The sequence below is a fragment of the Pholis gunnellus genome (genome assembly GCF_910591455.1).
Source record: "Pholis gunnellus genome assembly, chromosome: 16".
Lineage (NCBI taxonomy): Eukaryota > Metazoa > Chordata > Actinopteri > Perciformes > Pholidae > Pholis > Pholis gunnellus.
This window is the reverse complement of record NC_136543.1, coordinates 17,312,632-17,340,486: the sequence shown is the minus strand read 5'-3', so window position 1 is coordinate 17,340,486 and position 27,855 is coordinate 17,312,632. Positions and strand designations below refer to the sequence as shown.

General features: G+C 43.1%; 1 protein-coding gene across 1 annotated transcript in view; it reads left to right on the top strand.

Moving 5' to 3' along the window:
- The window catches only part of LOC306708812 (growth factor receptor-bound protein 10-like), a 41,090-nt gene extending 14,169 nt beyond the window's left edge, over positions 1–26,921 (top strand). The window contains exons 6-17 of the mRNA XM_079176753.1: positions 10,679–10,835; positions 13,120–13,235; positions 15,155–15,229; positions 15,676–15,813; positions 16,081–16,191; positions 18,009–18,107; positions 18,516–18,593; positions 19,147–19,263; positions 19,753–19,819; positions 20,339–20,426; positions 20,816–20,909; positions 21,580–26,921. Coding sequence (XP_079032879.1) covers positions 10,679–10,835; positions 13,120–13,235; positions 15,155–15,229; positions 15,676–15,813; positions 16,081–16,191; positions 18,009–18,107; positions 18,516–18,593; positions 19,147–19,263; positions 19,753–19,819; positions 20,339–20,426; positions 20,816–20,909; positions 21,580–21,726 — 1,287 coding nt within the window. The 3' untranslated portion in view covers positions 21,727–26,921. The remainder of the gene's footprint in view (positions 1–10,678; positions 10,836–13,119; positions 13,236–15,154; positions 15,230–15,675; positions 15,814–16,080; positions 16,192–18,008; positions 18,108–18,515; positions 18,594–19,146; positions 19,264–19,752; positions 19,820–20,338; positions 20,427–20,815; positions 20,910–21,579) is intronic.
- Positions 26,922–27,855: the final 934 nt, after the last annotated feature.

The following is a 27,855-nucleotide window of genomic DNA, read 5'->3' as shown; positions in this document are numbered from 1 at the left end:
ATAGTTGTGATCTATTTTGGACTCCTCAATGTATGTGATGTCCTCTACTTGACCACTATCACAAGAGAGGGTGTGTGTGTGTGTTTTGAAACCAGCTGACTGGCCTGTTATGTTCAGGTCAGAGCAGCATGTGTTGACTTTGGCTGCAGACAGCCTTTCCTTCCATTACACAACAGCTCACCCTGGGTTATCTGACTGTGTGTGTGTGTGTTATTGTGGGAGCGTCATTATCAATCACACGCACACGCGCACACACACACACACACACACACACACACACACACACACACACACACACACACATACAGAGTGACGGACATGTTTTGCTGTGGACGGAGGTGAGCGATGTCTCCAGGATGCTGCAGACAGAGTGCAGACTTCCGTAGTGGAGCTGGGAACGCGGCTGGGAACGTCTGCAGGTCGGAGCTTTCTGAACCTTCTGAATCTGTCCGCGGCAAGACAGGCGCCCATTTCCGGTTCACACGCTTCAACCTTGGCTCTTAACGTCACTGTGTGTGTGTGTGTGTGTGTGTGTGTGTGTGTGTGTGTGTGTGTGTCTGTCACAGCCTTGCCCTTCCTTCCCCCGGTAGAGCGTCCTGTCTCAGGAATGTTCCATCCCTCTCAAAGACGTTTTCAGGATGCCCAACCTGAACAATAAAAGTTATTTTAGATGCTCTCAACACACACACACACACACACACACACACACACACACACACACACACACACACACACACACACACACACACACACACACACTAAATTATACACTCAGTGCACACACACACGCATACACATGTGATAAGGCCAAGCATTATTTATGCATTTCGTTGACATCAACTCACAAGGTCTAGAGTCAAAGAGCAAGTTTGCAGTTTGCACAAAGGATCTTTTGTGTGTGTTTGAGCTGAACAGATGTTGCATCATATGTCTTTCCCAGAACATCTTCATTTTGTTCACTTTTGCTCTTTTAACGCATGTCTTGAATCTAAAGAGTCAAATAATCGCCCAGTGCTTGTTACGGGGAAGAAATACTTTTTTTTTTTGTGATAAGTGGTGTGTTTGGATCAGTTTAAATGCAGTTTGGTGTTTTTCTTTTCGCTGCTTTGCATATGCTTGTATCTGACATCGATGAGTCATTCCAGCATTTTGCTTCTTCTTTATTTTTCATGGCATGTCGCCGGGTTGGTGTAGGCAAGAAATTCTTCAAGAATGCTTCACCGTGACACAAAAACAGGAAGATTGTTGTACTCTTCCTGCACAAACAGCGATAAAGCTTGCACTGGAAGGAGTAAAAAGCACATGGAAAAATCACTTCCAACATTCCATCCTGTTTATCATCGTCGGCTAAAGAGAAAAACCTTTTGGCTGGACAAGCAGAGGAGGTGGCTGGGAGACTGATGCATGTGTGGCTGGAGGTGATGGGATCATGTGAAACACTATAATTTGATCAGTTCACGAGCAATAATTGATCTGACAGTGATACATTGATGGGTAACTTCTGTATTTTTCAACCTGCACCCTGTTTTCCCTTGTTTTTGCCTCTGACAGGCTCTGATTGTTATTATAAGCGTCTTGACAACATTATGGAAAGAGTGTTGCTCAAGGGGAAGTCACGTTCTGAAATTGACATGTTGCTGCAAGACAGTGGTGGAAACGTGACTGCCAGCCGGTCAGAGTTTGTTGTGTTGGACTACAGAAAGCATAGCTTAGTGTTATCTGAAATATTTTCAATTTCATGGTTAAATATTTAGATGATTTCGACAAAGTGGATGAGGTCTTTGAATTCGATGGATTCCCGTATTTGTTTGAGCCAGAGTAGAGGGGGCAACGGGCAGAGGAGGGTGAACCAAATGTGTCGTAGATACAAAAACATGGAAAATACAGAAGTCACCCTTTAATGCTTAAAATTCTATATGGAAAGATGTTAGTGGCATAGTTCGAGTGATGGCAATGTCGGTCCAATAATAAATATCAGCAACTATTGGACGTATTGCATTGGAGTTTACAGACACTATTGGTTCCCAGACGATGTATCTTAATGTCTTTGGTGATCTCCTGACTTGTTTATTCCATCATCAGTGTCCAACCCGCAAAACTAATAACATTAACATCACCCTCAGCTCTACATTGTGTTTTGTGCTAGTTAGTGTAGTTGCACATGACAACTAGCATGATAACATTTAACTAAAGTGGGGAATAGGGCTGTTCTCAACCATAGTTTTTGGTCGAATATTCGATTAGTTAAAACCATTTAATCAACAGATCTGTAAAACGGAGGTTCTCCACAAAGAATCACACAAAAGCACCACTTTAATACCTTGTGTTTACCAAAACGATTGATTAATCGACTGAGAGGGGGAAACCCTCGTGGCTTAGCGTTGTTAGCATATGTTAGCATTCTGATGTTAGCATTCAGCTCAAAGCCCCGCTTTGCCTCACAGAGCTGCTAGCATGGCTATAGAATTTTAGTCTTGTTTCGCAATGTTATGACTGTAAATTCTTCCCGAAAGCAGCCCCGGTGTTAAATGGCCTCCCTTGGTGGATGCGTGTGAAACCTTCATGTACTTTAATCCTTTCCTATGCCATGGCTAGTCTTCGGCTGATTGAATGAAACCTTCCCTGATCAAATCACTAAAGTTCAGCGAGACCAGCGTCTCACTGGCCAGACGTCCGTGCCTCTGTTGGCATGCTATGTTATGTAATGTCATATGCAAGCTGACAGAAAGGCTGTAGGATAGAGAAAAGGTTGTGGAGATGTGTGAGTACCTGTATGCATGGATGTGTGCAGGTCAGTTCAGTTGTTTTGAGGACCGCTGAGGACGGCTTACACAACAATGCAGACGAGACTCTCAGGCGTCTACAGACATAGATTGTATTTGCATTGGCTCTGTTTTATCGGAGGATCTCTCTCCCTCCAGCTGTAGAGTTGGGATCAGAGCATTCTTCTCTAAGCTTCCGTCTTTTCTCAAAGGGATACACATGCTATAAAACCGTGTATGTGCGTGACATGACAGGTTTATGGCCTGCATTGTGTTTGATAGTTGAAAGGGTTTGTCCTCAGGGTGTCATGAACATGCTACTGTGAACAGATAACATGACGCCGCATCTCCACGAGATGTTAGAAACACACTGAAGGGAAAACTCTAAAGCCGAAGCTTATTCAGTAGTCTGATTGTAGACGATGCTGAACGCTGTTTCCCACGCAAGTTGTGGCAGTATTACACCACACAGTTCAGTCATGTTACCCCGGCTTTCACAACAATTTGGTCAGGACTGTCTGTCATCACTGGGCACATTGGGTTTTCTTTGGCATCGTGACGGCGGCTGTAACGCAACTCCTGCTTTTATTTGTGGCCAAAGACGCGGCATTACGAACATCAGGGACGACAGGGAGGCCCAGTGGTAAAAGAGACCATTGATCAAGCAAAGAACTCGGGTTCAAGCCCCCTGTGTTGGCAAGCATCCATCCTGCTGAAGTAGCTTTGAGCAAGACACGAAATGTCTTCCAGCTCAGGGTTCAGTGCTCAGAAAATGACCCTAACCTCTGACCTCCCTGTGGAAAAAGGCAAGAGAAAAGATGGTTTTAATGTGAAAAAAAGGATGTGAAAGAGTCGGTTTCTCATGGTTTGTTATTCGTTGTGTGGTCTGATTATTGAAATATTTGGTGCTTGCAAAATTTTAGAAAGTTTGCAGTCTGATCGATTGGGCGTTTTTCTTTTTTAGCCTTGCCAGCAGTCTCTGGGGATGGCAGTGTTGGTCGATTTGGTCTCGGTCCACCGTTTTGATCCAGACTGAAATACCTCAACATCTTTTGGATAAACTGCCATGACATTTTGCAAAGACATTCACAGTCCCCAGAGGAGGAATCCTAATGGGTCAGGATACCCTGACTTTCCCTCTAGTGCCACTGAGCAAAATATCTCACCAAATATTGGATGGGTTGCCATAAAATTTGGTGCAGATGTCAATGGTTAACGCTTTTCATCTACAGCCATCATCAGGTCAAAAGTTGTATTTGTCCAGTACTCTGATTTATGACATAAATAAATAACTGCATAACTAATGACATTTCCATCAGCTTCAGCTGTACTTGATGGTGAACATGGCGAACATTATAGCAGCTAAACATGAACATTACGTAACATTGTGCTTGTGATCATGTTAGCATATTGGGATTAGCATTTACCTCAAAGCACCGCTGTGTCTTACAGTAACTAAGCCTCAGAGAGCTGCTAGCATGGCTGTAGACTCTCGTTTCCAGATTCTTTCATATCTAATACATGTCAGGAGTTAATGTTGTGATGAAATCTTCAAACGATAATAATTCAGCTTTGTTGTTGTTGTTGAGCCATTGTGAAACACAACTTTGTTTGTGTCTAATATACTGCTCCTATTATACTATGAAATACTTTGAAATAATTCTGCAAACAGTCTTTTTAAAAAAAATCTATGGATACAGTTTTTATATATATATATATATATATATATATATGCTGTAGCAGTGTCATGATAAGTAATTCAAGACCAAAGCTCTGAGTCACACACTCTCTGTTTAGGACTCGTACCTCCCCCTCTGTCAGCTGATGAACTTCTGCACGCAATGGTCTGCTGACCCATTGCAATCAGATCAGGTGCATGTACACGTGTGTGTGTGTGTGTGTGTGTGTGTGTGTGTGTGTGTGTGTGTGTGTGTGTGTGTGTGTGTGTGTGTGTGTTTGTGTTATGAAGACTTACAGGATTTCTGAGTTCCTGCCATGCAGTAAATGTCTTACATGTTTTGGTAATGTGATGACTCAACATTGTAATTTCGCAGCAAACATACGCTTCTTTGACACACACAAATACACAAACATACGCTTCTTTGACACACACAAATACACAAACATACGCTTCTTTGACACACACAAATACACAAACATACGCTTCTTTGACACACACACAAATACACAAACATACGCTTCTTGACACACACAAATACACAAACATACGCTTCTTTGACACACACAAATACACAAACATACGCTTCTTTGACACACACAAATACACAAACATACGCTTCTTTGACACACACACAAATACACAAACATACGCTTCTTTGACACACACAAGCACACAAATACACAAACAAACAAATACACAAACATACGCTTCTTTGACACACACACAAATACACAAACATACGCTTCTTTGACACACACAAGCACACAAATACACAAACAAACAAATACACAAACATATGCTTCTTTGACACACACAAATACACAAACGTACGCTTCTTTGACACACACAAATACACAAACATACGCTTCTTGACACACACAAATACACAAACGTACGCTTCTTTGACACACACAAGCACACAAACATACGCTTCTTTGACACACACACACAAATACACAAACATACGCTTCTTGACACACACAAATACACAAACATACTCTTCTTTGACACACACAAGCACACAAACATACGCTTGCATGCGCTGCCTGAGGACTACATGTGTCATTACTGTCGAACTAGAACATGATGCTACGATAACTTATTCCCATAGAAACCATAAGAACGCAGCCAGATAATGATGCGAGCAGATTGTTTAAAGGTTCTCAGTTGTTACAATATCCAGATGAACTCTTGTTTGAGGTCATTTCTCCCAGTTAGGGCGCCAGGAATTGCATTTGATTTCAGCACCGATGAAACTATTTTTAGAATTAGTTTTTGGGAAAAGATTTCATTCTAATTCCTGAAGAGGGAGTTTCACTTGTCTCTGTGGAATTTTAACAGATAAGATCAATGGTGTCCCGTACAATGACCACTGTTTTTTTTTAAATTTTATTTTGATATCTGCCAGGTCAAAATGGGGTTCATATTTTGTTTTATTGGATCGATATCACCAACACTCGCATAGTACACGTCTATCAGTCAGTAGAGGTCTTTCTGTCTGACTTTGTATGTTTGTGTGCGTGACAGTGTCGGGTCGTAGGGAGGTGGGGAGGTGAGCCACTCAGTGAGTCTTTGTGGTGGCGCTCCAATGAGGTGAAATTGAGTTTGGCCTGTCTGCAGAGCTAATCAGCTATGTCTGGCTTGAAACCCGAACACTCACAGACATGAAGGACAGCTGACACTGTAATAGACCAGAGTGGGAAGTCTCCACCAACCAGCATTCAGATGCTGACATTAGTGGAAGCCTCCAGCAGACGGACAGATACAGCTGCTGGCATGATCATTTCTTACAGGACACTCTAAGAATTGTCCGTTAATTTAATATTATATATTTATATTTATATTAGCGATTTAACACATTATTTTGTAAAGTAAACAAGTTACATCAATTGGTCTGTAAGTCTATCAGATTCAGGGTTTATTGCCAAGTAGCTTATTCGCGTACGAGTGGTGCCTACAACAAACTATAACAATTATATACAAAACATAGTAAGGAAAAGAAAATACAGGCAAAATGCTCCAAGAACATGAATATAGAATAAAACTACAATAAAATATTAAACAAACATTAAAGAATACTATAATATGTACATTATAACTGTGCATATTTCTACACAACATTTAACATTAAAGCTACATTATTCCATGTTGTTAGTTTAGCAATGAAAGAAGATTTATTGTACAACTAGAAATCACAAGGCAGCAGATATAATGGCCAATCATGTGACATAGAGCTGAACAACTCTTACCATGGTGACTCTACTGTACAGCAACATATTGTTTGTTGATTATGTAAGGAAGACGTGAAGTCCTTAGTCCTGGTTTCAGTACCAAATACACGACCACATTAGATCCACGTTATCCTTTTTCTTTCAACATCCCTATTTTTCCCATTTTTCTTCCAGGTTACAATATTTTGTAAGTTTTACATTACCTTCTGCCACAATGGTGCAAAACATCCCAGAATGTATCAGTTGCACTGTTAAGACTCATAAGTTATACATTAAAAACAAAGAAATACTGTCCGTCGCTACCCTTGCCCCCTCCACTCTGAACGAATCAAGATAGCTTTTACAATCAGCGGGTCGTATTACTGTAGAATAGATCTGCTCTGGCTTAAAACAACCAGATCATCTCTGTGTGTGTGTGTGTGTGTGTGTGTGTGTGTGTGTGTGTGTGTGTGTGTGTGTGTGTGTGTGTGTGTGTGTGTGTGTGTGTGTGTGTGTGTGTGTGTGTGTGTGTGTGTGTGTGTGTGTGTGTGTGTGTGTGTGTGTGTGTGTGTGTGTGTGTGTTAGCTGGTATCTGTCTGTACAATCGTTGTGTGTTTGCGTACAGCCTGATAGGTTTAGGGGCCCATAAACCTCTTGGTCAAGTGGGCCTGACCCTGGCGCAGATTATTGTGTTTGAGCTCTGACCCCGTACGCCTGTGTGTGTGTGTGTGTGTGTCTTTGGTTATAGGCATGCAGGTGACATGTCCATGACCCTTCAATCCAATATGCCGTGGCTACAAGCCCGCTTTACGTGTGTGTGTGTGTGTGTGTTAGAAGCAGCATAGGAGACCAATAACCCTGTACATAACCCCCCCTCACACGCCTCTGGTGGAGAGAAAAAGACGGATGTGGGGGAGGGTAAAACAGAAGGGGGAGGACTAAGCCAAGGTGAGTTAAATTTCATTGTGTAAAGATAAAACCTGATAAACAATGAGGATGAAGGCCAAGGATTTGAAGGACCTTGCAGGTAGAACAATTGTTGAAGAAGTACTCGAAATACAGAGTCAGAAACGGAAGAAATTGGAAAGAAAAGGGAGATTAAAAAGAAGGAAAGTGAGCTTGTTATCGCTTCCTATGCCCACGCTTTCTGTTTGTGTGCTCATCACACACACGAACATGCACTCAGTAAGCGTTCTACTGCTCCCCAAATGGCTGCAAAACTTTAGCCTGAGACGGGAGAGAAAAAGTCAAGCAGTAAAGTAAAAGATAGTTTATCATTTTGTCTTCCTCTTTTGAGAATGTGTGTGCGTGTGTGTGTGTGTGTGTGTGTTCGACTCATAGTTCTCATGCACACTGTATTAGGGGCCAGCTGGGTTGGCCTGTGCCCTACACATGAGCCTTATTATGACTCAGTATTGCATTACTCACATTCCTCCATAGCTCTTTCTATTCCTCTCTCTCCCACCCTCCCTTCGTTTTCTTTATCTCCCAATCTCTCTCTCTCTCTCTATCTCTCCCTCTCCCTCTCTCCCTCTCTCCCTCTCTCCCTCTCTCCCTCTCTCCCTCTCTCTCTCTCGGCCGGGTAGATTTGCTGAGCAACCATCCCCTACTGCTTCAGATCGAATCACCCCACCGTTTTCTTTCAACTGCCTTCTTTGCAGACCTCGAAGCCCGTCAGTGTGCGTTACACATGTTGCTCTGGTCCCAACACTCTCGCATAGTATTTCACATACAGCTGAGGAGGAGGAGGAGGAGGAGGAGGTGGAGGAGGAGGAAGAAGAAGAGGAGGAAGAGGATAAGAGGGAGGGGGTAGAAATTAAAACCGTCAGGCAGCTCAGATGAAATGTCAGTGGATGCATAAGAATAAGGGATGTGTTCGTGTGAGTGTTCAGTGATTGGCTAAGTAGTTTGAGCTTGTTTCCCTCTATCCATGTGCGTGTGTGTGTGTGTGAGTGTGAGTGTGTGTGCGGGGGGAGTTGTGGGTGTGTTTTAGGCAGAGAGACTGTTTCTTTTGGTGCGGCGCCATTGGTAAAAGGAGCTGACGGTGATCTTTTTTGGAAGGGGATGAGGGGATTTGAACGCCGCCCTGAACATAAGCGTGTCGAGTACGTGACAGGTAGCAGCTCACCGTTTGAAAAATCCCACACTGGGTTAATCCAATGTGAGGAGGAAGAGGGAGGGAGGGAGGGAGGGAGGGAGGGAGGGACGGAGGAAGGGAGGAGGAGAGGAGAGGAGAGGAGCGGAGCAGAGCGGTGGCTCATACAACTCTTAGCAGCTCAGCCTTTATGCTGCCCAGCACAAGAAGAAGGGGCAGGCTGTCTCTCTTTCGCTCTGTCTCTCTTTCTCTCTCGTCCTTCCTCTGTCACTTCCTCCCTCCTCCCCCTTCTTCCCTCTTACCTCTCTTTGCATTCTCCTTGCCAATCTGTCCCTCCCTCCCTCCCTCTCTTCCTGACTTCCTTCCCTCCTCCTCCTCCTCCCCTCTTCCTCTCTCCCTCTGTCTCTCTGTGTCACTGGAGAGCGTCTCAGTGTGAAAATGCCATCCTGCTCTCCAGACTGTTGCCTCTTTCAGGCTGTGGAGGTAAGAGACTTTGTGTGCGCCTTCCTGTCTTTTCTGGATGTCCGTCGGCAGCTGTGTGTGCATGTGTGTAAGTATGTGTGTGGTTATCAGTTTGCAGCGATGGGGACCTTTTGGCATTTTTTTTTTCCCCCTCTCAATGTTTCTGAAACTTTTCTCAAACAAAACTCCTGCGTCATGAAATCACTTTTTTTTTCGTACGGGGGCATGAGGGAGGAGAGGAGGGAGTCTTCTGGCTTTGCAGGGGCAGAGAGCGCTGTGACGTTGTTTCTGATTGCATTCGGAGTCTCTCTTTGCGACGCCTTGCTGGTGTTTTGTGTCATTTCTAGGCCACCGTTGCTGTTGTTGTTCGGTGTTTTGTGTGTTTCCACTTTGCAGTTCCATTGTTCGACTTAATTTTCCATACCAAACCCCCCCCCCCCCCCAGCCCTCCGACCCTCGCCTATCACTAGCTTTGTGTCTTGTTTCATGTAATTTCCAACAGTTCCCCGTTGGTTTTGTGTGACGTGCAGGGCAGCAGAATCCCTGCTGTGAACAGAAGATGTTAAGTATGTGGGTGTGTGAGCGCACACACACACACAAACATACACACGCACACATTTCTTTCTGATATCTGGAGGATAACCGGAGTCGTCTTTGTGGTTTGCAGGCAGTTTCCCATGTTCATTTGCTCATGTTACTGTGTGTGTTTTTGTGTGTTGCGCTGCATGTGGGAGCGAGCTCTCTGTGGCGTGTGTGTGAATCTGCTCGTACAGTGGTGTGAAGCAGCTGGTCTGTAGTTATCTGTGCAGCAACGCACTCTGAGAAGACAAAATTACACTGGTTTAAATGTCTCTTTGGGCACTTGGTTGAAATGGTTCAAAATGGCGCAACAATGGGAGGTATTCTGCGGCTTTGAGCTGTACCCGTTTGCTGCTCCCAGCGGTGACATTTTGAAGAACAAAACACAACATGTGTGACTACAAAGTTTTATTTCTCTCTCCAAGTGCGAATATGCGGTCTCTCTACTTTTCTAATTGTGGATATGTTTGCATGTGACGAAAAATGTTTCATCGTGGTTTGTGCGCGAGCAGATTGCGTGCGTGTTTGTGAATGTGCGTATGAGTAAGTTGGGTTGAGCTGTGGACAAAAGGGTTGAACTGAGAGCACAGGGGCCGGCCGACCTTTCCTGGACGTCATCCTTCTTTTTTCTTTTTCTTTTTTAAAGCGGTTCTCACGTTGGAGTGATAGAATAATGTGAACAGGACTTTTTAAGACTGGACTTGACAAAGAACCTGGTTATGGAGGTAAATGTAGCCTCTGATCTGTTAATTTCTCCCTTTTTCTCTGCGGATCCAAATTCCCAAAAGTGGCTCAGGACGCGCTTCGCCTTCTGAGTGTTATTAGACTTTCTCCAGCCTGACCGTCATCTTATTTACATACTCTCATTACTATCCCCGTGTGTTTTCAGATAGTGAAGGTGTGGAGCGAGGATGGAGCCGGTAAAGTGGTGGAGATCCCAGCAGACATGACGGCCAGAGATGTGTGTCAGCTCCTGGTCTACAAGAGCCACTGTGTGGACGACAACGCCTGGACACTGGTGGAGCACCACCCCATCCTTGGCCTTGGTAAGGATGTGTGTGTATGTATGCAGTATATGGTGAGTGTGTGTGTGCACCAAGCATAGATTTGGCACGCTCATATCTGTATGCATGCTCCTTTTGGACGGAATGGACATACATTCTACTTTTGTTCTACTCCTGTTTATCTCTGGTGGGTTTTTAAGAGAATATATCTTTTCTGCCGGTGTGTTTTCAGTCTTGTGTGTATATATGTATGTATGTGTGTGTGTGTGTGTGTGTGTGTGTGTCTAAACCCCTTTTGTGTGTCCCTGCATGGTTGGGGATACTCTCTTGTGTGTACCCTCAGTGTGTATGTTCACTTGAGCATGGCACGAGTGCTTGTATGCCTTCTATACGGCTCAGGGAGGGAGGTGTGGTGGTTTTAGGATTAAGCATTTTCCATGTTCTGCTCACATGTCTGTTCCCTCCCAATCGTTTGTTCACGGGGGGGGGGGGAGCAAAAAACACAAGACTCATGCTTTGCTTCCTCTCTTTTGCTGTGTCTCTGTTTAAAGCTTTATTTATTTCTTTATTCTTTTTTTTTTCTTCTCTGGGTCTGTCTTTGTCCTCGGTGAGGCTTTCCTACTCCCCGAGTTGTATTTTTAGAGTCAAAGGATCGCTTTGTGCTTTGCTGCTTGATCTGCGTTCCTGGAAAAAAGTGCACTGGAGAGATGGAATGTGAGGTGAGGAGAGAGGGAGGGAAAAAGAGAGAGAAATGAAGGGAGAGAGAATAAGAGACAGAGAGGGAGAGGTTGAGTGTGTGTGTGTGTGTGTGTGGTGGGGCCTAAAGCGTCATACCAAAGAAGCAAGGAACCAATCGCGCCTCTCCGTCGGACGAGCCCCTAGCCTTTCTAGCCAATCAATCTTTCCTTAACTCTCCACAGGAAATTCCGCTGCCAGCGCGCAACACACACACACACAAACACACACACACACACACAAAAACACACGCACACACACACTCTCTCAAAAAGATATCAGACATTCCCACCCCTAAACTGCAGCCAGAATACATTATTAGCAAGAAACGTGTCCGAAGTGTGTGTGTGTGTGTGTGTGTGTGTGTGTGTGTGTGTGTGTGTGTGTGTGTGCATTTGTCTCAATAAAACAAGGCTTTGTGAGTTAATCTGGACAGGAGAATTAGTGCTAAATCCTAGTTGCTATCATTTCGTGTGTGTGTGTGTGTTTGTGTGTCCATGCAGAACTAGAACATCCTGTCACTATCTATTTCTAAGCGGCCTCACTCTGAGATCATATACCCTCAACTTCAAGAAAGAGGAGAACACACACACACACACACACACACACACACACACACACAGAGAAAGTAATTGTGCCTCTGTGGTGCACAGTGAGCAGGTTAGGCCTGTGTGAGCTCTTAATGTTCGGTTGTGTGTTTGTCTGTGGCTTGTACTTTGCTTATGGCTTCGCTGCGCTCAGCAATCAGCCTAAATACATGACATCATCTTCCTGCAATGCCCTCACCACCTCCTCCTCTACCCCCCCCCTCTCTCCATCTCACTCCTCTCCACCTTCACCTCCTCCCTGCCTCACAACGCTCCTTCTTTTCACTGCCCCTCCTCATTTAACCTCTCACTCCCTCGCTCGTCTCCTAGTAACAGGCGATTTCTTTTCTTGCTGTGTCATTGTGTACAATAACAGTAGAACTGCTGATGTGTTTGTGCCTAATTTCAATTATCATAAGACATTTATAGAGCGCAGCACTGTTAACTATGGCAATAATGTGAATTCACATCATGGAGATTTATGAGTCTTAGAAAAGGTGATGAACTCTGTAAAAGAGACTAATTCTTTCCAGTTTATACCAGCTTCCACCTTCTTTTTTTTTTTTTAAAGTACTGGATTAAATAAACTTAATTGTTCTGGCTCATCAAAAGGTTGTTGTGTTTCCTGCTGCTAGAGGACACTGTTCAAAAGAGTTTACAGTAAACAAGGTCCTCTGGTGACAAGGACATCTCAGAATATGCTTTCAATGTTAAAGAGAGAAGAGAAACATGAAGAGAGAGACAGGAAATGAATGCAAAAGAGCTGCTTGTTATGCTGCAGATCAACCCTAAAAAAAGGACAGAACTATGAACAGTGAAACATAGTTACAATGTCAATAAAATGTGTTTTTCTTATTGAATTAATAATTATTTTTTTTTACCATATGATTAAGCTCTAAAGCGGCGTACACTGATTTACAATCTGCCTTCAGTTACATCCCAGAGGACAACATATCCCAGACTAACACTAAGACTAACGCTGTCTGTCTGCTCTCCTCATGCAGAGAGATGTCTGGAGGACCACGAGCTGGTGGTTCAGGTTCAAGCCTCCATGAGCAGCGACAGTAAATTCCTCTTCAGGAAGAACTATGCCAAATATGAATTCTTCAGGAACCCCCTGGTGAGTCTCTTGCATCCCTAAACAAGTCATTTATAGTTCTGTCCTCGACTAAAAAGAGATCTTAGTCGACGAACACTCGTCCGATTAAGTCGACCAATCGATTAGTCGATTTAATCGACAGATCTGAAAAACTGAGTTTGTCCTCAAAGAATCATGCAAAAGAAAAGCACCGCTTAAAATCTTTTGTTTATCAGTAGTTTTGTGAGAATTAGTTATTTAGCATGAAACATGCATAAAGACTTAAGACCAAACCGACCGATTGACTAATCGACCAAGAGGGGGCTTCAGTTTAGCTCGCACACAGCTCGGGTTCAGACAATTTTCACACCTTGATATTTTTGTATTGGAGCTGAAGATATCCAAGACATCCAAAACCTTTTACATTTTGTTGCTTTTAGGCAGAAATTACCAGAATGACCCAGTGTTTTCTTTCTACGTGGGCTGGCAAACCCCTCAAAAGAAAAGTCTACATCCTTGCTAGCAGCTCTGTGAGGCTCTGTTTGGTAAAACCAGAGACGGTTGAGAAAGAACACGGCCCACTAAATCCATTTCTCTGTATCTGTGTCACTTAAACACAGATTATGACCAATTTGTTTTGCCCACACAGTCCCCAAAGTAAATATTGGACCCATTTCTCACAAGCTACATATCTTCTGAACATTCAACTAAATTAACTTTGTTCAAGACCTTTCTCAGCAACACACTCTCGCTAGATCTGCCAACTAACTAACTACATTATTATCCAACTGCAAAGCACAAAGCAGCTACTATTCTTTCACGAGTAGGCTGCTTTGTCTTTCAAAGCCAAACAACCACAAGTAATCAATTTAAATAAAGTGGAGGACAATGTTGTTCATTGCAAGGTACAGTATATTATGTGGAAGAAGGATAGACCAAACAGAGAAGACCCACTGGAAGCGAGCAAATTGCTGTCAGGTTTAGCTAGTAGCGTGTTCGTCAGGAACCAAACGGCCGCATTGCAGCACTTTGTTTTATTTTGTATCTGTAACCCTGGAGGCCAAGAACATAGAAAAGAGGGATCCCAGACAGAACAATAGTGATCTTCACTCCAATAGTCCAATAGTTGTGGAGATTTTTCAGTTCGGTCTAAAGTTGTAGACTTCCTCTAACAGCCACATCACACTGAACACAGTCATCATCTCTTTCGTTGAATCAAGCTCCGTACTGTATTTGTGTCGCAGATACACATCCCTTATCCCAAATCAGTCTAACTTTATACACAATGCTTTTATTTGTCCCCGAGTACATTCATGTTCGGTGATGTCGAAGCTGAAGCTCATTCTGCTTCTGCCCTCATTCCAAGTCCGTTTGGACAACAGCGCCGGCTAAAATATGAAAATGTAAAGCGGTTCATCATTCCGAGGACGCAGACCGGCCTCTGGCAGCATGCGAGTCAGCGTTGGCCCGGGGGGTTTGCCTGGCATCTTTTTGCTGATGTGGACTCAGCATGGGGGCTCATGCTGTTGCGTGCTCGCCCAGGGTGTACAGTGACATTATTGCTGTGGTGATTTAGGTGAGTGTCAGAGCCAGCAGGTGACCTCAGCTCTGTGGTAATGAGCACAGTAAAACACCAGAGTGCTGTCCGCGGCCTGTCAATCACGCTAAGAGTAGCGCTGCTGGCTAAAGGGGATTACGTCAGCGGGTGAGATCATACTGCATCTACTCCCAGGCTGGAGTGCCCTCTCTCTCTCTCTCTCTCTCTCTCTCTCTTTCTACCTCTCTCGCCCCCACCACTTGTGCTCATCAGACACACTCACAGAAAGAGAGACGTATTCTGCATAGAGAAACACTAGCCCTCTCTGAGCTTGCATATGCACTAAGTGGTTTCTAGTGCCTCTCCCTCTCACTCTTTCTTCCTCCCTCACTCATTGTCGGCCTCTGTGTGTTTTTCCATCCAGAACTTTTTTCCAGAGCAGATGGTGGCTTGGTGTCAGGAGTCCGATGGCTCAATCCCTCAGTCGCAGCTCCTACAGGTAAGGAGGTGACTCGGTGAAGGGACACACGCGTCTTGAATAGCACACATGTAAGGGCTTGATTCATTACATAATGCTTAACTTAAGCGCAAAATTAATCCTAAATCTAATTATAATCCTCAAGCTAAATCCTAACTCTTAAGTAGCCACCCTGGAAAAAGAGCTCGCACTAAAGTGTGGACATCTGGTAGTCAGAAATATGCACACACACACACACATACACATAGTTCCTGAAATATGCTAATTGCATTCACCCGATGTTGCTACTGCCAGAGTTTCAGGAACATAGACAAAAAAAAACCTGCCTCTATATTCCACTGCGATCTCTAAACACGATCATGTCGGAACACGCCGCTTCCAGCACGAAACACAAACATTTGTGTTGTGTACATTCTGTTCCCCTGCAGCAGTGTTCCCAATAGATGCTGTTTTGTGTGTTTTTGCAGAACTTTCTGAACTCCAGCAGCTGTCCAGAGATCCAGGGCTATATGTACGTGAAGGAGCCCGGACGCAGGTCCTGGAAGAAGCTCTACATGTTCCTGCGACGCTCCGGGCTCTACTACTCTACTAAAGGAACATCCAAGGTGACGAGTTACTGCTATCAGTTATAGATACTTTACTTTTCAGGATTGACAAACAACTAGTTGAGTTGCGGTTACATTATAGTTGTGATGTGTCAATAGTGAAAACCTGAACTTCTTGTTTTGTTATTAAACAAAACTTATTTAAAAAGAAGAAAAAAAATCTTAATTAGCCATTTTCCTGAGCAAAATAAACAAAAGTAGTCCATAATTCTTTTCTTGATGTTGTTGTTGACATCCCTTTCCGTCTGCCTCCCCACAAACAAACAGGAGCCCCGTCACCTGCAGCTGCTGTCGGATCTGGAGGACAGTAACATCTTCACCATCATCTCGGGCAGAAAACTCCACAACGCTCCAACAGATTACCAGTTCTGCATCAAGGTAACACTCGAGACAATGCTGCAACCTGAGCCGCTCATTTAATCCATTGCTGGAGATTGACAATCATCTGCAGGTTGAATGTGATAATTATACTTTCTACAGTAACAATGTAGTCGAGCATTTTCAAATAGATTGTTTATTTTAGTGAGTTGAGATTCCCTCAAACCCAATAAAAGAGAAACTGTACCATGTAGTGTGTTTCTTAAATGGTGGTATTAGTACCTCCAAGGAGTCATTTAAGAAGTATCAGGATGCATAATCCCTAAAATAATTATACTATAGTAAGTTCAATACAAAATGTTTCATAAACCACTTTTTCAATTCTCCAATTTATAATGCAATAGTTCACCATTCGGTTTGTTCAGTTATATTCTGTGTTGATCGGGTAAAAATTATAAAAAATAAAATGATTTCAACACGGATATTGTCCTCCTATCAGGGTGGAAGACTGGCTGTTACGTGATCTTTCGTAAAACCGCTTCTTAACAGATGCACCTGCTTCCCTTCTACATGTATTATATCTTGTGTGTGTGTGTGTGTGTGTCAGAGGACACAAGAGTTAAAACCGCCCAGCGGGGGTTCAAACACACACTCAGCCCTGTGTGTCCCACTCCAGGAGTAATCGGTGGTGGGTCACCTGCTGATCTGGGATAAGCCCACTGGGATAAGCCAGGATGGTACAGAGAATCTGGCCCGCCTAACCCCCTCCCCTCTCTCTCACTCACACACACACACACACACACACACAAGACAACCGGGGTGTCAGATGCTGTCAGCGGGGGTGACAGTGCAGGATTGGGTGAGGGATTTAACTTGGCTGCATTGTTGCTATGGGGACATTAATTAATTTATCGGTCGGGGTTTCATCTGAGGAGCAGTGTGTCAAACGTCCTCGTTACTGAAGGAGGGGGAAGGAGAGACGAGAAGGACTTTAACACTGTATGTTGTTTTAAGCACAGATGAAATACTCGAGCGCACAACTAAATGTACTTTAGTGAGTTTTAATGGTGTCATCTGGTACCTGGAAAAAATAAAGCTTATAGTTTTAGAATTTAGAAAAATAAAAGTTCATATGAGAATGTCCTCCAGTGTAGTTTTACGTAGATTAAAAAGCTGATTCCTCATTCAAAAGATCCCATTATTTGCACTTGACTCCATAACAAAAATGTCCTTTAAAGCTTGCGCATTTTATTCCAAGTAGAAATAACACATTCTTCCTTTTACAAATGAAAAGTTGAATTCATAAGCAGTAAAATGCACCCTTGTTCAATTTAATACATTTAGAGGTTTAGCAGCTACTGACTCACTTGCTCTGGTATGACAACAGTAGCTTGTGGCGGCTAATGTTAGCAAACTTTGGAGAGCTATTGCTGTCTAACATTAGAGTGAGCTTGCTAACTTTAGGACTGTTACTGTTATACTTCACTACAGCGCTACTGTTTTATCTTTTACTATTGTTCCACAGTTGTTACTTGTGGTTATTGTTAGAAAACGTCACATAATCTGGCCTTAACAGGGATCATAAAATGCAACTATAAAGGCTAATTGTGTGTTATCAACTGCTGCATATGTTATGCATTTGATTGCATATAATGTACCACTGATCAATACAAATTACTTTACCAATCTTTGCAACCGCTGAAGTACGAGCCCGAGTTACAAAACATTACCGTCTTGCTCTGCCATGCCACTAGTTTGAGGGTCTGTACGAAAAACTGAAATGCCAGAAACCACAAAAGAGGCCTTTCTTCTTGTTGTTGTTCATGATGAGTGTCTCATTCATTCATATCCCACTTTGTCCACTGTTTGGTTTACAGCCCAGCAAAGTGAGGAGTGACTGTAAGGAGCTCAAGATGCTGAGTGCTGAGGACGAACAGAGCAGGACCTGCTGGATGACCGCCTTCAGACTGCTCAAAGTACTTCCTTTACTTTCACATGTTGTAATTGTGGCTGTGGGTCGTGTAACTGTACAGTTCTGCAAACTAGAACCCAAACCTAGTAGTTACTTAAAGTTACTACGAGGGACTTTTCCAGGATCTGACAGCGTGCTCCAGTCAGTCCTGGTTCTGGTTCTCTCGTGCCTCCCTTCCCTCCAAGCGGGTCCAGTAATACGGGCCGATATATACGATATATAAACAGCCAATCTTCTCACCGATGGTCTCGTTTACTTATGTAGGTCATATCGAGGCATCAGTATTATCTGAGGCCGTTTCATAACCAGTTAAAAGTTCCTCACAGTAACTTTAATAAGTAGATTCCCTTTCCTTATTTGCCATCTCTTGGAAACATGAGTTGATGGCGTCTCTTCTCTTGTGTCCTCACAGCACGGGATACTACTGTATCAGAGCTACAACGTTCCCCAGCAGAGGAAGTCCAACCTCTCGCCTTTCTCTGCACCCATGGTGAGTATCTGCTCTCTGACATCACCGCCGTACAACCTCAAACCCCCACCCACCCGAGACTGATCCGGATTAAGCCATTGATTAGCTGATGGTGAATTGGAATCACTTTGCGTTCCCCTTGTGCCTCGCTCCTTTAAAGAGGAAACGCTGTGGGCTGGATCACTTTTACATGTAGCGATATGTTGCTGAAATGAATTTTTTTTAAGGTCTGCAATCCATAAATATATCCTTTTATATAATTATATGTTTATAAACCATGCTAATTATGATCATTATTGCTTAGAATTAAGCACAGTTGTTTAAATGACTTTAAAAACTTTAGTAGTTAATTAGATGAAAATCTGAATAATCTGTGCAGGAGAGGCTTGAGCTTCTCCTCAGTGTGTCATTTGTGGAGTGAAGTGGGTCTCCTGTGCAGACAGGATTTGTCATGCCCCAGTGAGTGTGTCTGGCTTATTTGACCTCTGACCCTTATCTACCCCCCCTCCCCCCTTCACCATGCCCCCTGTGCACCCCCTCCCCCTACTCCTCAACCTGCCACGTCTACTAACAGCGGAGTGTATCGGAGAATTCCCTGGTCGCCATGGACTTCTCCGGGCGGACCGGCCGCGTCATCGACAACCCCGTTGAGGCCCAGAGCGCCGCCCTGGAGGAGGGACAGACCTGGAGGGTAAGCAGGGGGACCGATTTAAGCTCCAGTTGTTTGATGTGATTAATACGAAGAATGGTTTCCTTTTATAAATGCCATTTTACCATCAACTCTTCATTGGTTTAGTCTGTATTGCAAGTCATTCGAGAGCACGGCCTTTTCTTTCTTTCTTTCTTTCTTTCTTTCTTTGACCAACATGGTTGTGCAGAAGCCTTTTTCCATTTGGAACTCATTTATCTTCCCCCTGCATCACTTTTCCTAGTAAATTGTGCAGCAGCTCCACTTATCTGTTGCTGAGATCACAGCTCTGACGAGGCTAAAGCAGCTGTCCACTCCTTAGTTTCTTCGTTGTGGACAAAAGCAAATCTTTACAATGTTTTTTTTTTATTATACTGCACTCAAAAGAGGGAAGGTCGAGGCTCGTAGCTGGGTGGCTGATTTGAAGGATTTTAGTTTTCTTTGTTGTGAACTTATGGTAAATGTTGCACATGTGCCCTTTCCTCCACATAGAAACGGAGCCAGCGTATGAATGTCCTGGGCAGTCCCAGCCCCCTGCACCCATCCCCTCTGAGCACAGGTACTCTCACTTCAGACCTCTAACAAATACAACATTAATCACCAGCTTCTTACTCCTTTTCCACCAAAATGAATGCGTACATGCAGATCTTTTTTAAACATGGGAAATGGGTCCTTTTGCTCTATTCTCGTGGACGTGATATCTCAGGATGGCCTGGAGGGAATCTCTTAAAATTTAGCACAAGCGTCCACCTGGACTCGAGGATGAACTGATTATATTTTGTAGGTCAAAGGTCACAGTCACTGTGACCTCGCATCCGTCCCATTCTAGGGAAACATCAGAAACACTTTGAGTGAATTTATTTACATTTGGCACTAACATCAACTTGGAGTAATTTGTCCCAGGAATAACCTTTCCCACTGAAGACAAAAGCCAGATGTTAGTGGTAGTTTGAGTATTTTGTCCAGTGGGAGAGTGTTTATTTGGGTGTTAACTTTTCCTTGCCCAGGGCTCATAGATATACTGATGTACAGCGAATATGAACATAACTAAATTCTCTAAATTCTGTCTTTCTTTTAGTGATCCACAGGACACAGGTATGGTTTCATGGTCGCATCATGAGAGAGGAAGCCCACAGAATGATCATTCAACAAGGCCAAGTAGACGAGTAAGAACAACGTTTTTTAAGTTGAACTATATGAGTGGGGAAAAGGTTGGGAACTGTGGTTTGATGTGATGAATGTTGCTCATGTAAAATGCAGTAGAGAGCTTTGGGAAAATGTTTAAAAAAATAAAGACATCACCGCTGCCAAGAAAAGCTTAGATCTTAAATGTTGGAGTCTAAAAACAGCTTTTTGGCATGACAGTCACGCATTTTAGCCTTCACCCAGTGGATTAAGATAAGGTTCTCACAGAGGCACGGCTCCCTCAGCTCATGCAGTAGCTTATCATGAAACATGTAACATTGTAAAACCCATCAAAGATATATATATATATATATATGTATATATTTCATGTAGCAGTTTGATCATTTCTCTCTAACGTTCTGTGTGTCAGATTATTCCTGTTGCGGGACAGTCAGAGTAATCCCAAGGCATTCGTGCTCACCTTGTGCCACCACCAGAAGATCAAGCACTTCCAGATCCTTCCGGTCAGTCACATTACACAACACAATCACTGCAGGAAATATGTCATGCTGGCTTGTAAAAATTCACTGAAATAAGTCACAGAGAGGCAGATTACTGCTTTACTTACATAGAAAACTCAGAATTGTGCTGCCAAGTTGATATTTTTTATTTTTAGGATAGTAAAATGTTGGTTGCTCAATTACTAAAACTGCAGTCATCATCTTAGAAGCCAGCTATCATGGCATCACCAGCAGAGAAACATATCTGCCCCTGCAAATTTCAAGCAGGTCCACCCTAATGCTCTGAGATGCAGCTTAATCTCATCGTATAAAGAAACATCTGGCCTGCTACACCGACTTAAAGTCAGCACCAACCTTTTTTTTTTTTCAAAAGCATACCATGCCTTTTTAAAAGAAGCGTTTCCTTCCTCCCAGGCAGCCATCTGTTTGAATTTATTTTGTTACTTGAAAAGGCTTAAAGGGCCAGTTCACCCACATTACAATGGAGGTAAGGTATGCTGCAGAAAGTTTTGGCCTGCTGATGACGCTAGATGAAAAGTCAGGGGATCACCAAAAGTCAGTTAAATTCATCCTCCTGTGATCGTGAATGTCTGTACAATATTTCATGGCTGTCCATCTAATAGTCGTGTGAGGGTTAACTGTCCTCTCTCCTCCCTCTGGCTCTGGTCTAAAGTGCGAGGAGGACGGTCAGGTGTTCTTCAGCCTCGACGACGGCGCCACCAAGTTCACCGATTTGATCCACCTGGTGGAGTTTTACCAGCTCAACAGAGGAGTGCTGCCCTGCAAGCTCAAACACCCCTGCACCGCCGTGGCCTTGTGACACTCCACGCCCCCAACACCTCCGACCCCTTTTTTTGCACACCTCTCACCCTGAGATCCCTATCCCCCCATCTGCCCCTCCCTCACCAACGCAATGAGGTTGAGCAGATAGAGAAAAGTCAAGTCAAGTTTTGGGGACGTGAACAACTCGGCAGGAGCCGGCATTGGAGGCTTGATTTCCCCCAGTGCGCCAGTGCTTTTCTCCGCCTTACCGCTGTTTTGGATGTTGGAATGGGAACCGGTTGGACAGTTCTAGCGTTGCAGATTGTGGACCCAGCAGTTGCCCAACTCCGGCGATGTTGTCATGGAGAGATTGTTTTGTCATTGCCGTTTTTGACCCTGGAGAGAGACCATATGTAGTGAAAACACAAGACGACTAAGGTCTGTTCAAAAAAAGAGTTGCTTCAGGTCTCTCGGGTTGGATCCCTCCCTCAGAGTCCTTCAACCTTCAAACCCGCCGCACCTCCCTCATCCTCCAGGCCTGATAAGCTGTGGTGACCGCCCGACCCGCCTCGCTACCGAGGCGGGTCGGGGAGCACCACCCTCTGACTTCCTCATCGATAATCAGGGATGGACGGGAACCTCTTCTGGGTCTTATCAAACTCGATCCAGGAGTTTTCCCAACCTGTGCAGTCCAGTCTGGATAAGCTGACACCCCGCCCCGGCCCGCCCCGCCCCGCCCTGCCGCGACACCCGAGCGGACTCGATGCTTCCTCTCCGCTGTGTCCTGTCTCACAATCCCCAGACGCAACCCCCCCGATCCGGCCTCTCCTCCTCCACCAGAAGCTCAGAGAAAAGTCGGGAGAGAAAAAGAGAAGTAGCTAAAGGCAAGATAAGCAGAGCAGTGGCGAGGGTTTTGCTGAAAGGACAGAGGAATGTTTATCGGGAAGGCTGCAACGAGCCTCTCTCGTAGAGTTGATTACTTGATGTCATTTTAATGCTGTTTTATTACTGTTGATTCAATGCAGAACTAGTTTTGCACTCCCGGGCGGACAGGCGACAGCTGTTCTCTCTAGCTAAATGAAGCTGCCTGCTTTTCCGTTCGTCCTCCTCCTCCTGCATGCCTTCTGAAAAAAAAGCATGCACGTGAATTTCCACCAGTTCTGATTGGATTACAGTGGCGTGGGAGCAAAGAGAGTTAGGGCTGATTATGCAGTGCCTTTCAGGAAGGTTTGGGGGACATCTTTGTCCGTATGGCTTGAACCAACATGACCATGCGTTGGTAAAAATTGAATGTGCGTCTGAAGACAATGAGGAAAGAGGAGGAAGACTTAAATAGATTCCTGAAAAGTGTGTCCACCCCCAAGCTTCTACCATTTTAATTTTTTTTTTAAAGGGTTACATCTGTTGGTGAATTTATCTTTGAATGTCATTTTCTTTTCTAAGTCTGATCTGAGCTCACTGCTTGCACATTTTGATTATTGATTTGATATTGATGGGTTGGAGCTGTCATGTTCAGATTCTGACCACTGTTCCCGCTCTCCAGAAAAAGACAAATCAAAAAAAAGCACTCCCGTCATGTTTTTTTTGGTTTTTTTGTTTGTTTTAATGTGGAATTGATCAAATGACTTGAAATGTGAACTCAGTTGATTGTGCGTCAACACACAGTGGAATGAGATTCACTCGCCTTATGTGAAAATTGTGAGCCTTGTGTATGAAATCGAAGCTATACTATAATGCACATACAGTGACATATTTCAAGAAGATGGAGTAACATCAATAGTGTCAAAGATTATGTTAAATGGACGGTTTAACATTTTTGCACTTTCTGGTGGAGAGCTAGATGGGAAGATCGATACCACGCGTAGCTTAGCTTAGCATAACGACCGGTAACCGCTAACCTGGCTCTTTCCAAACGTAACAAAGCTACTAATTAACACATTATATCCTGTTGAAAATGACAATTTGTGGTTTTACCAGTGATTGTGTGCTGAAATATTTCTTGGCTGGGCGACTTCCTAAACTAAGCTAACTAGCTATTGGCTAGTAACGTTGCTTCATATTTAGAGATCAGACCGCGATGGAAATACTTTTAAAAAATATATATGACTCTGGGTTCATTTCTCTCGTTGTTTCAGATATTCTAAAGACAGGAAACTGGTATCAATCTACTCATCTACATCTTTACAAGAAAGAAGTTGGGATTCTGTATTTATCTTAGTTCACATCCACGTTCACGGCGCCTGCATGGGAGCTTGCTAGCATCAGTGGTGAACGTCAGGTTGTGCTGTCAGTCCCTCACAATCGCACAATAAGGACGTCTTTCTTCAACAGCAATTTTGCAATAATCGAACAAGCAGACATTCGTGATAGTGAAGGTAGAGGAAGCCATTTCCTCACCAGCAGGAGACACGGTAGACCAGAATGCCTTGTAGCCATCAGGCGTGTTGTCAGTAAGGGGCTATACAAGTGTTCATTAATTACTTTAGAGCCGAAGTGATTCATTGATTAGACAACAGAACATTAATTGGCAACTATCTGCATAGTCACTAATCTGTTTTTAAGATAAAATGCGAAAAGAAAAGATGATTCTAGCTTCTCAGATGTGAGCTTTTGCTGTTTTTCTTCGTCTTACATTATAGGAAACTGAATATCTTACGGGCTGTGGGTCAGACGGAAGAATTTGAAGACCTCACCGTGGTATCTAGGAAATTGTAATGGACATTTTTTTTGTAACAATTTTTCTGACATTTTATCGACCACCAACGATTCACCGATCAATTAAGAAAATCAACAAATTTGCCAACAATCAAAGAAAGCATTACTGGCAGCCTTTTGTAATTAGGCTAGCTAGCTCAATTTCTGTGGCTATAGGTCAACATTTCATTGGGAACAGCTTGGTCATACCTATTTCTGTGTGGTTGTAGAAAAGCATTCTGGGAGATGAAGTGAAAAGGAGACGAGGCAGGTATAGAAGGCAAAGTGAGTCCACAAAAAAAGTAGAATGTGACACTTAATCACTAAACAAATCTACCGTAACGCCATTATTTGTATGATTTGAAATGATCCATCTTTGGCGCCCCCTAGTGGTGGCATTGAAAAAACTATTTCCACACGCTATACTGGCACGCAAAGTGGCTTTAACATGTCATCTGATGTTTTTTAGACTAAATGTGACCTTGGTTGTTTTAGGGTTGGGTAATCATGGACTAGATCTGGGCACAAAAAGGATTGATTGCAGGTATCGTTTGACCGGAGAAGTTGGTACTGGGTTATTTCGGTCGATTCTTTAAAGCTATCAAGCACCGATACCCATATTAACAGGCCCTCTCCCGATGTCATGTGACCAGCGGATGGAAATCCCGCATACATGTGACAAAACACCTGCTCAGCCTCGCCTGCACCTGCTCTCCATCCGGTGCCAGACTCTCAGTCCACAGGGTTAGCACGGGGGGGTCATCAGACCCCCTGCCCGGCTAACTGAACTCTCTCCAAGTACCGTCATTGACTCCCAATCCACTGCCACCACCAGTCGACCAATCACGTGACTTGAATGACTCACCAGCTCTGCGCTCCACCAATCAGGCCTTTTTAGTCAGCCAGGGCAGACTCGCTCCAGGGATTGGATAATGCTTGAATCCCCAGCCCCCCTTTTCCCACCTGTGTCCAGCCTGTAAGCTATGGCCCTGTGGTGAGTGTGTGTGTGTGTGTGTGTGTGTATGTGTGTGTGTGTGGATGGCCAGACTGTTATAGTCATTATTCAGGATTGCTTAGTCTGCTGGTTATCATAACTTGCCTTTTAGAGACAGTAAGAGGAAGGTTGTTTGTCGGCTGGGTGAAGTCGAGCTAAGCCGAGGACTTATAGAGGAGACGGCAGGTTGGCTGGAGGTCTCCCAGCATTCCCAGTCTTCAGTCTTCAGTTCTTTCCTGTCCGTCAGAAAGGGGCCGCAAAGCCACATCGCTATGGGTCCTCTCCTCCTCCCTCCATTTTTAATCACTGTGCTACAATGCAATCCCATACACAAGCCCAAGTATATGAATATACCAGTATACAGTATCATTTGTTTTCTAAGTATGTGAAGCTATGGAAGACGTAGATCTAACACTGTACCTAGGTCACAGATCACTATGTATGGGGTGTTATGTTTTTGCTCATAACTCGTGTAAAATGAAGAATGATTTATTTAGTCCTTTTTTTTTCCATTATTTGATTGTGTGTATTGACATTTTTGTGTATTTTCTTTGGTTTGCCACAAAATGACCTTTTTATATACCTATATAAAAACAAAAGAACATACCACAGTACATACAGTATTAAATTAAGCTGTTTTTTTTTTTATTTTTAGAGATCAAACTGGATTTTTGGCATGTGTCAAATCTCTGAACATCAGTTGTGTGTAAGCTGACAGGCGATTCTGATGCCATTTTGTTTGAAAACCACATCTTTTGAATATCCCCTCTCTGTCTGTCACGTCCGATTCCACTCTGGGTTTTTTTTCAGCTTCAAGAAAACTGAAAGCAAATGAGTGAATATTAACACACACACACACACACACGCACACGCACACGCACACGCACACGCACACGCACACACACGCGAGCGCGTACCACTGGTTTTTCACCATGAGCACACACACCGATGCGTAACCCTTGGGGATATTCTTAGCAGCTTTTGCACACCTATCATCACAAGTAGTGCAATTTATACTCCTTAGCTCAAGAGGGCAGTGCATTTCATTATTACCATTTACTCTGATTTTAAGGTGCATAACAAAGTTTGTTTGTTTTAACTCTTTTTCTTAACTAAGCCTATTCTTGCACCGGGTGCCTCTTGTTTGTGAACATGAAGTCCTTAGTAGCCGTCCGTCCACTCGCTGCGTTCATTTACAGTTCGCTGTAACTGAAGCCTACTGGAACTAATAAATCCTAATATCAGGTCAACGTCACATACAAGTCACATCGACGTTGGTGACTCACAGTGTAGGTGCAAGTGAAACTGACCGAGTGTTGGCTGTGTTTTATTTTTGGGTTGAGATCAATATGGGCTGAAGTCGAATTGACATTTCAGGGAAAGAATTAAAGAGCAAATAAACCGTTATCATTTTTCTTCAGATAACCCCACTGTGCTTTGCTTCATTCTGTCTGTACGGCTCCTGGATCTACATTGTATCCTGTTCAGGTATTTTTGTACAAATAAGGGACTGATATATTCTCTGTTTATTGGAAATTAGAATAAAAGACAACATTGCTATAAACCAAAAATGGCTGGGCTGGTTCTGTTATTCACCCCCCTCCCACAAACTAAAATGAGTTTGATTATGTTCTTCTCATTTGCACCTTCACTCCATATACTCTGCATTTTTACCTTCTATACTATGACTTTCTTTAACTTTTTATACATCACTTTTTTGACATACTCTGGCTTTTTATAACTTTTGCTGATGTACTATACTATGATATTTTTGACATACTATACTATGGCTTTAATGACTTTTTTTGACGCACTATACAATTACTTAAAATAATATATAATACTATGATTGTTATGGCTTTGTATGCCTTTCTTTTACAAATTATACTATACTTTTAAAAACATTTTATTGTACTTACAATACTATATTTCTTTCAACATACTATACTTTGACTTTGTTTAAGTCTCTGGTCGACATGTTCTATTGCTTTTTGTTCTACTTTTTTGTCACTATACTAACACTATGAATGTTTTTGACATCCTGTACAATCATTCTTTACATACTACACTATGATTATGTTTATGATTTTTGTCGACATTAAACTATTGCTTTTTATGACATTTAACAAACTATACTGTGACTTCTTCGTGCTTTTTAAAATAAATTATACGACTATTCTTCTGACACGTTATACGATGACTTTTCTCTGATTTTCTTCAGCATACTGTAATTTAATATGACTTTCTAGACATGCTATGCCATTTTTCGGCATACTATACTATGACTTTTTTGGACAAACTTTTTTTTTTTCAACATTTGACTTTTTCATGACTTTTTTTCTACAAACTATAATATGACTTTTTATACCATACTATCATTTTTTTATGAAATACTATACTATCATTTTTCAACATAGTGTTCTATGACGTTTTTTAATGACTTTTTTCATCATATAAAATGTGTATAAAGTACTATTCTATGATTTTTCAACATACTAT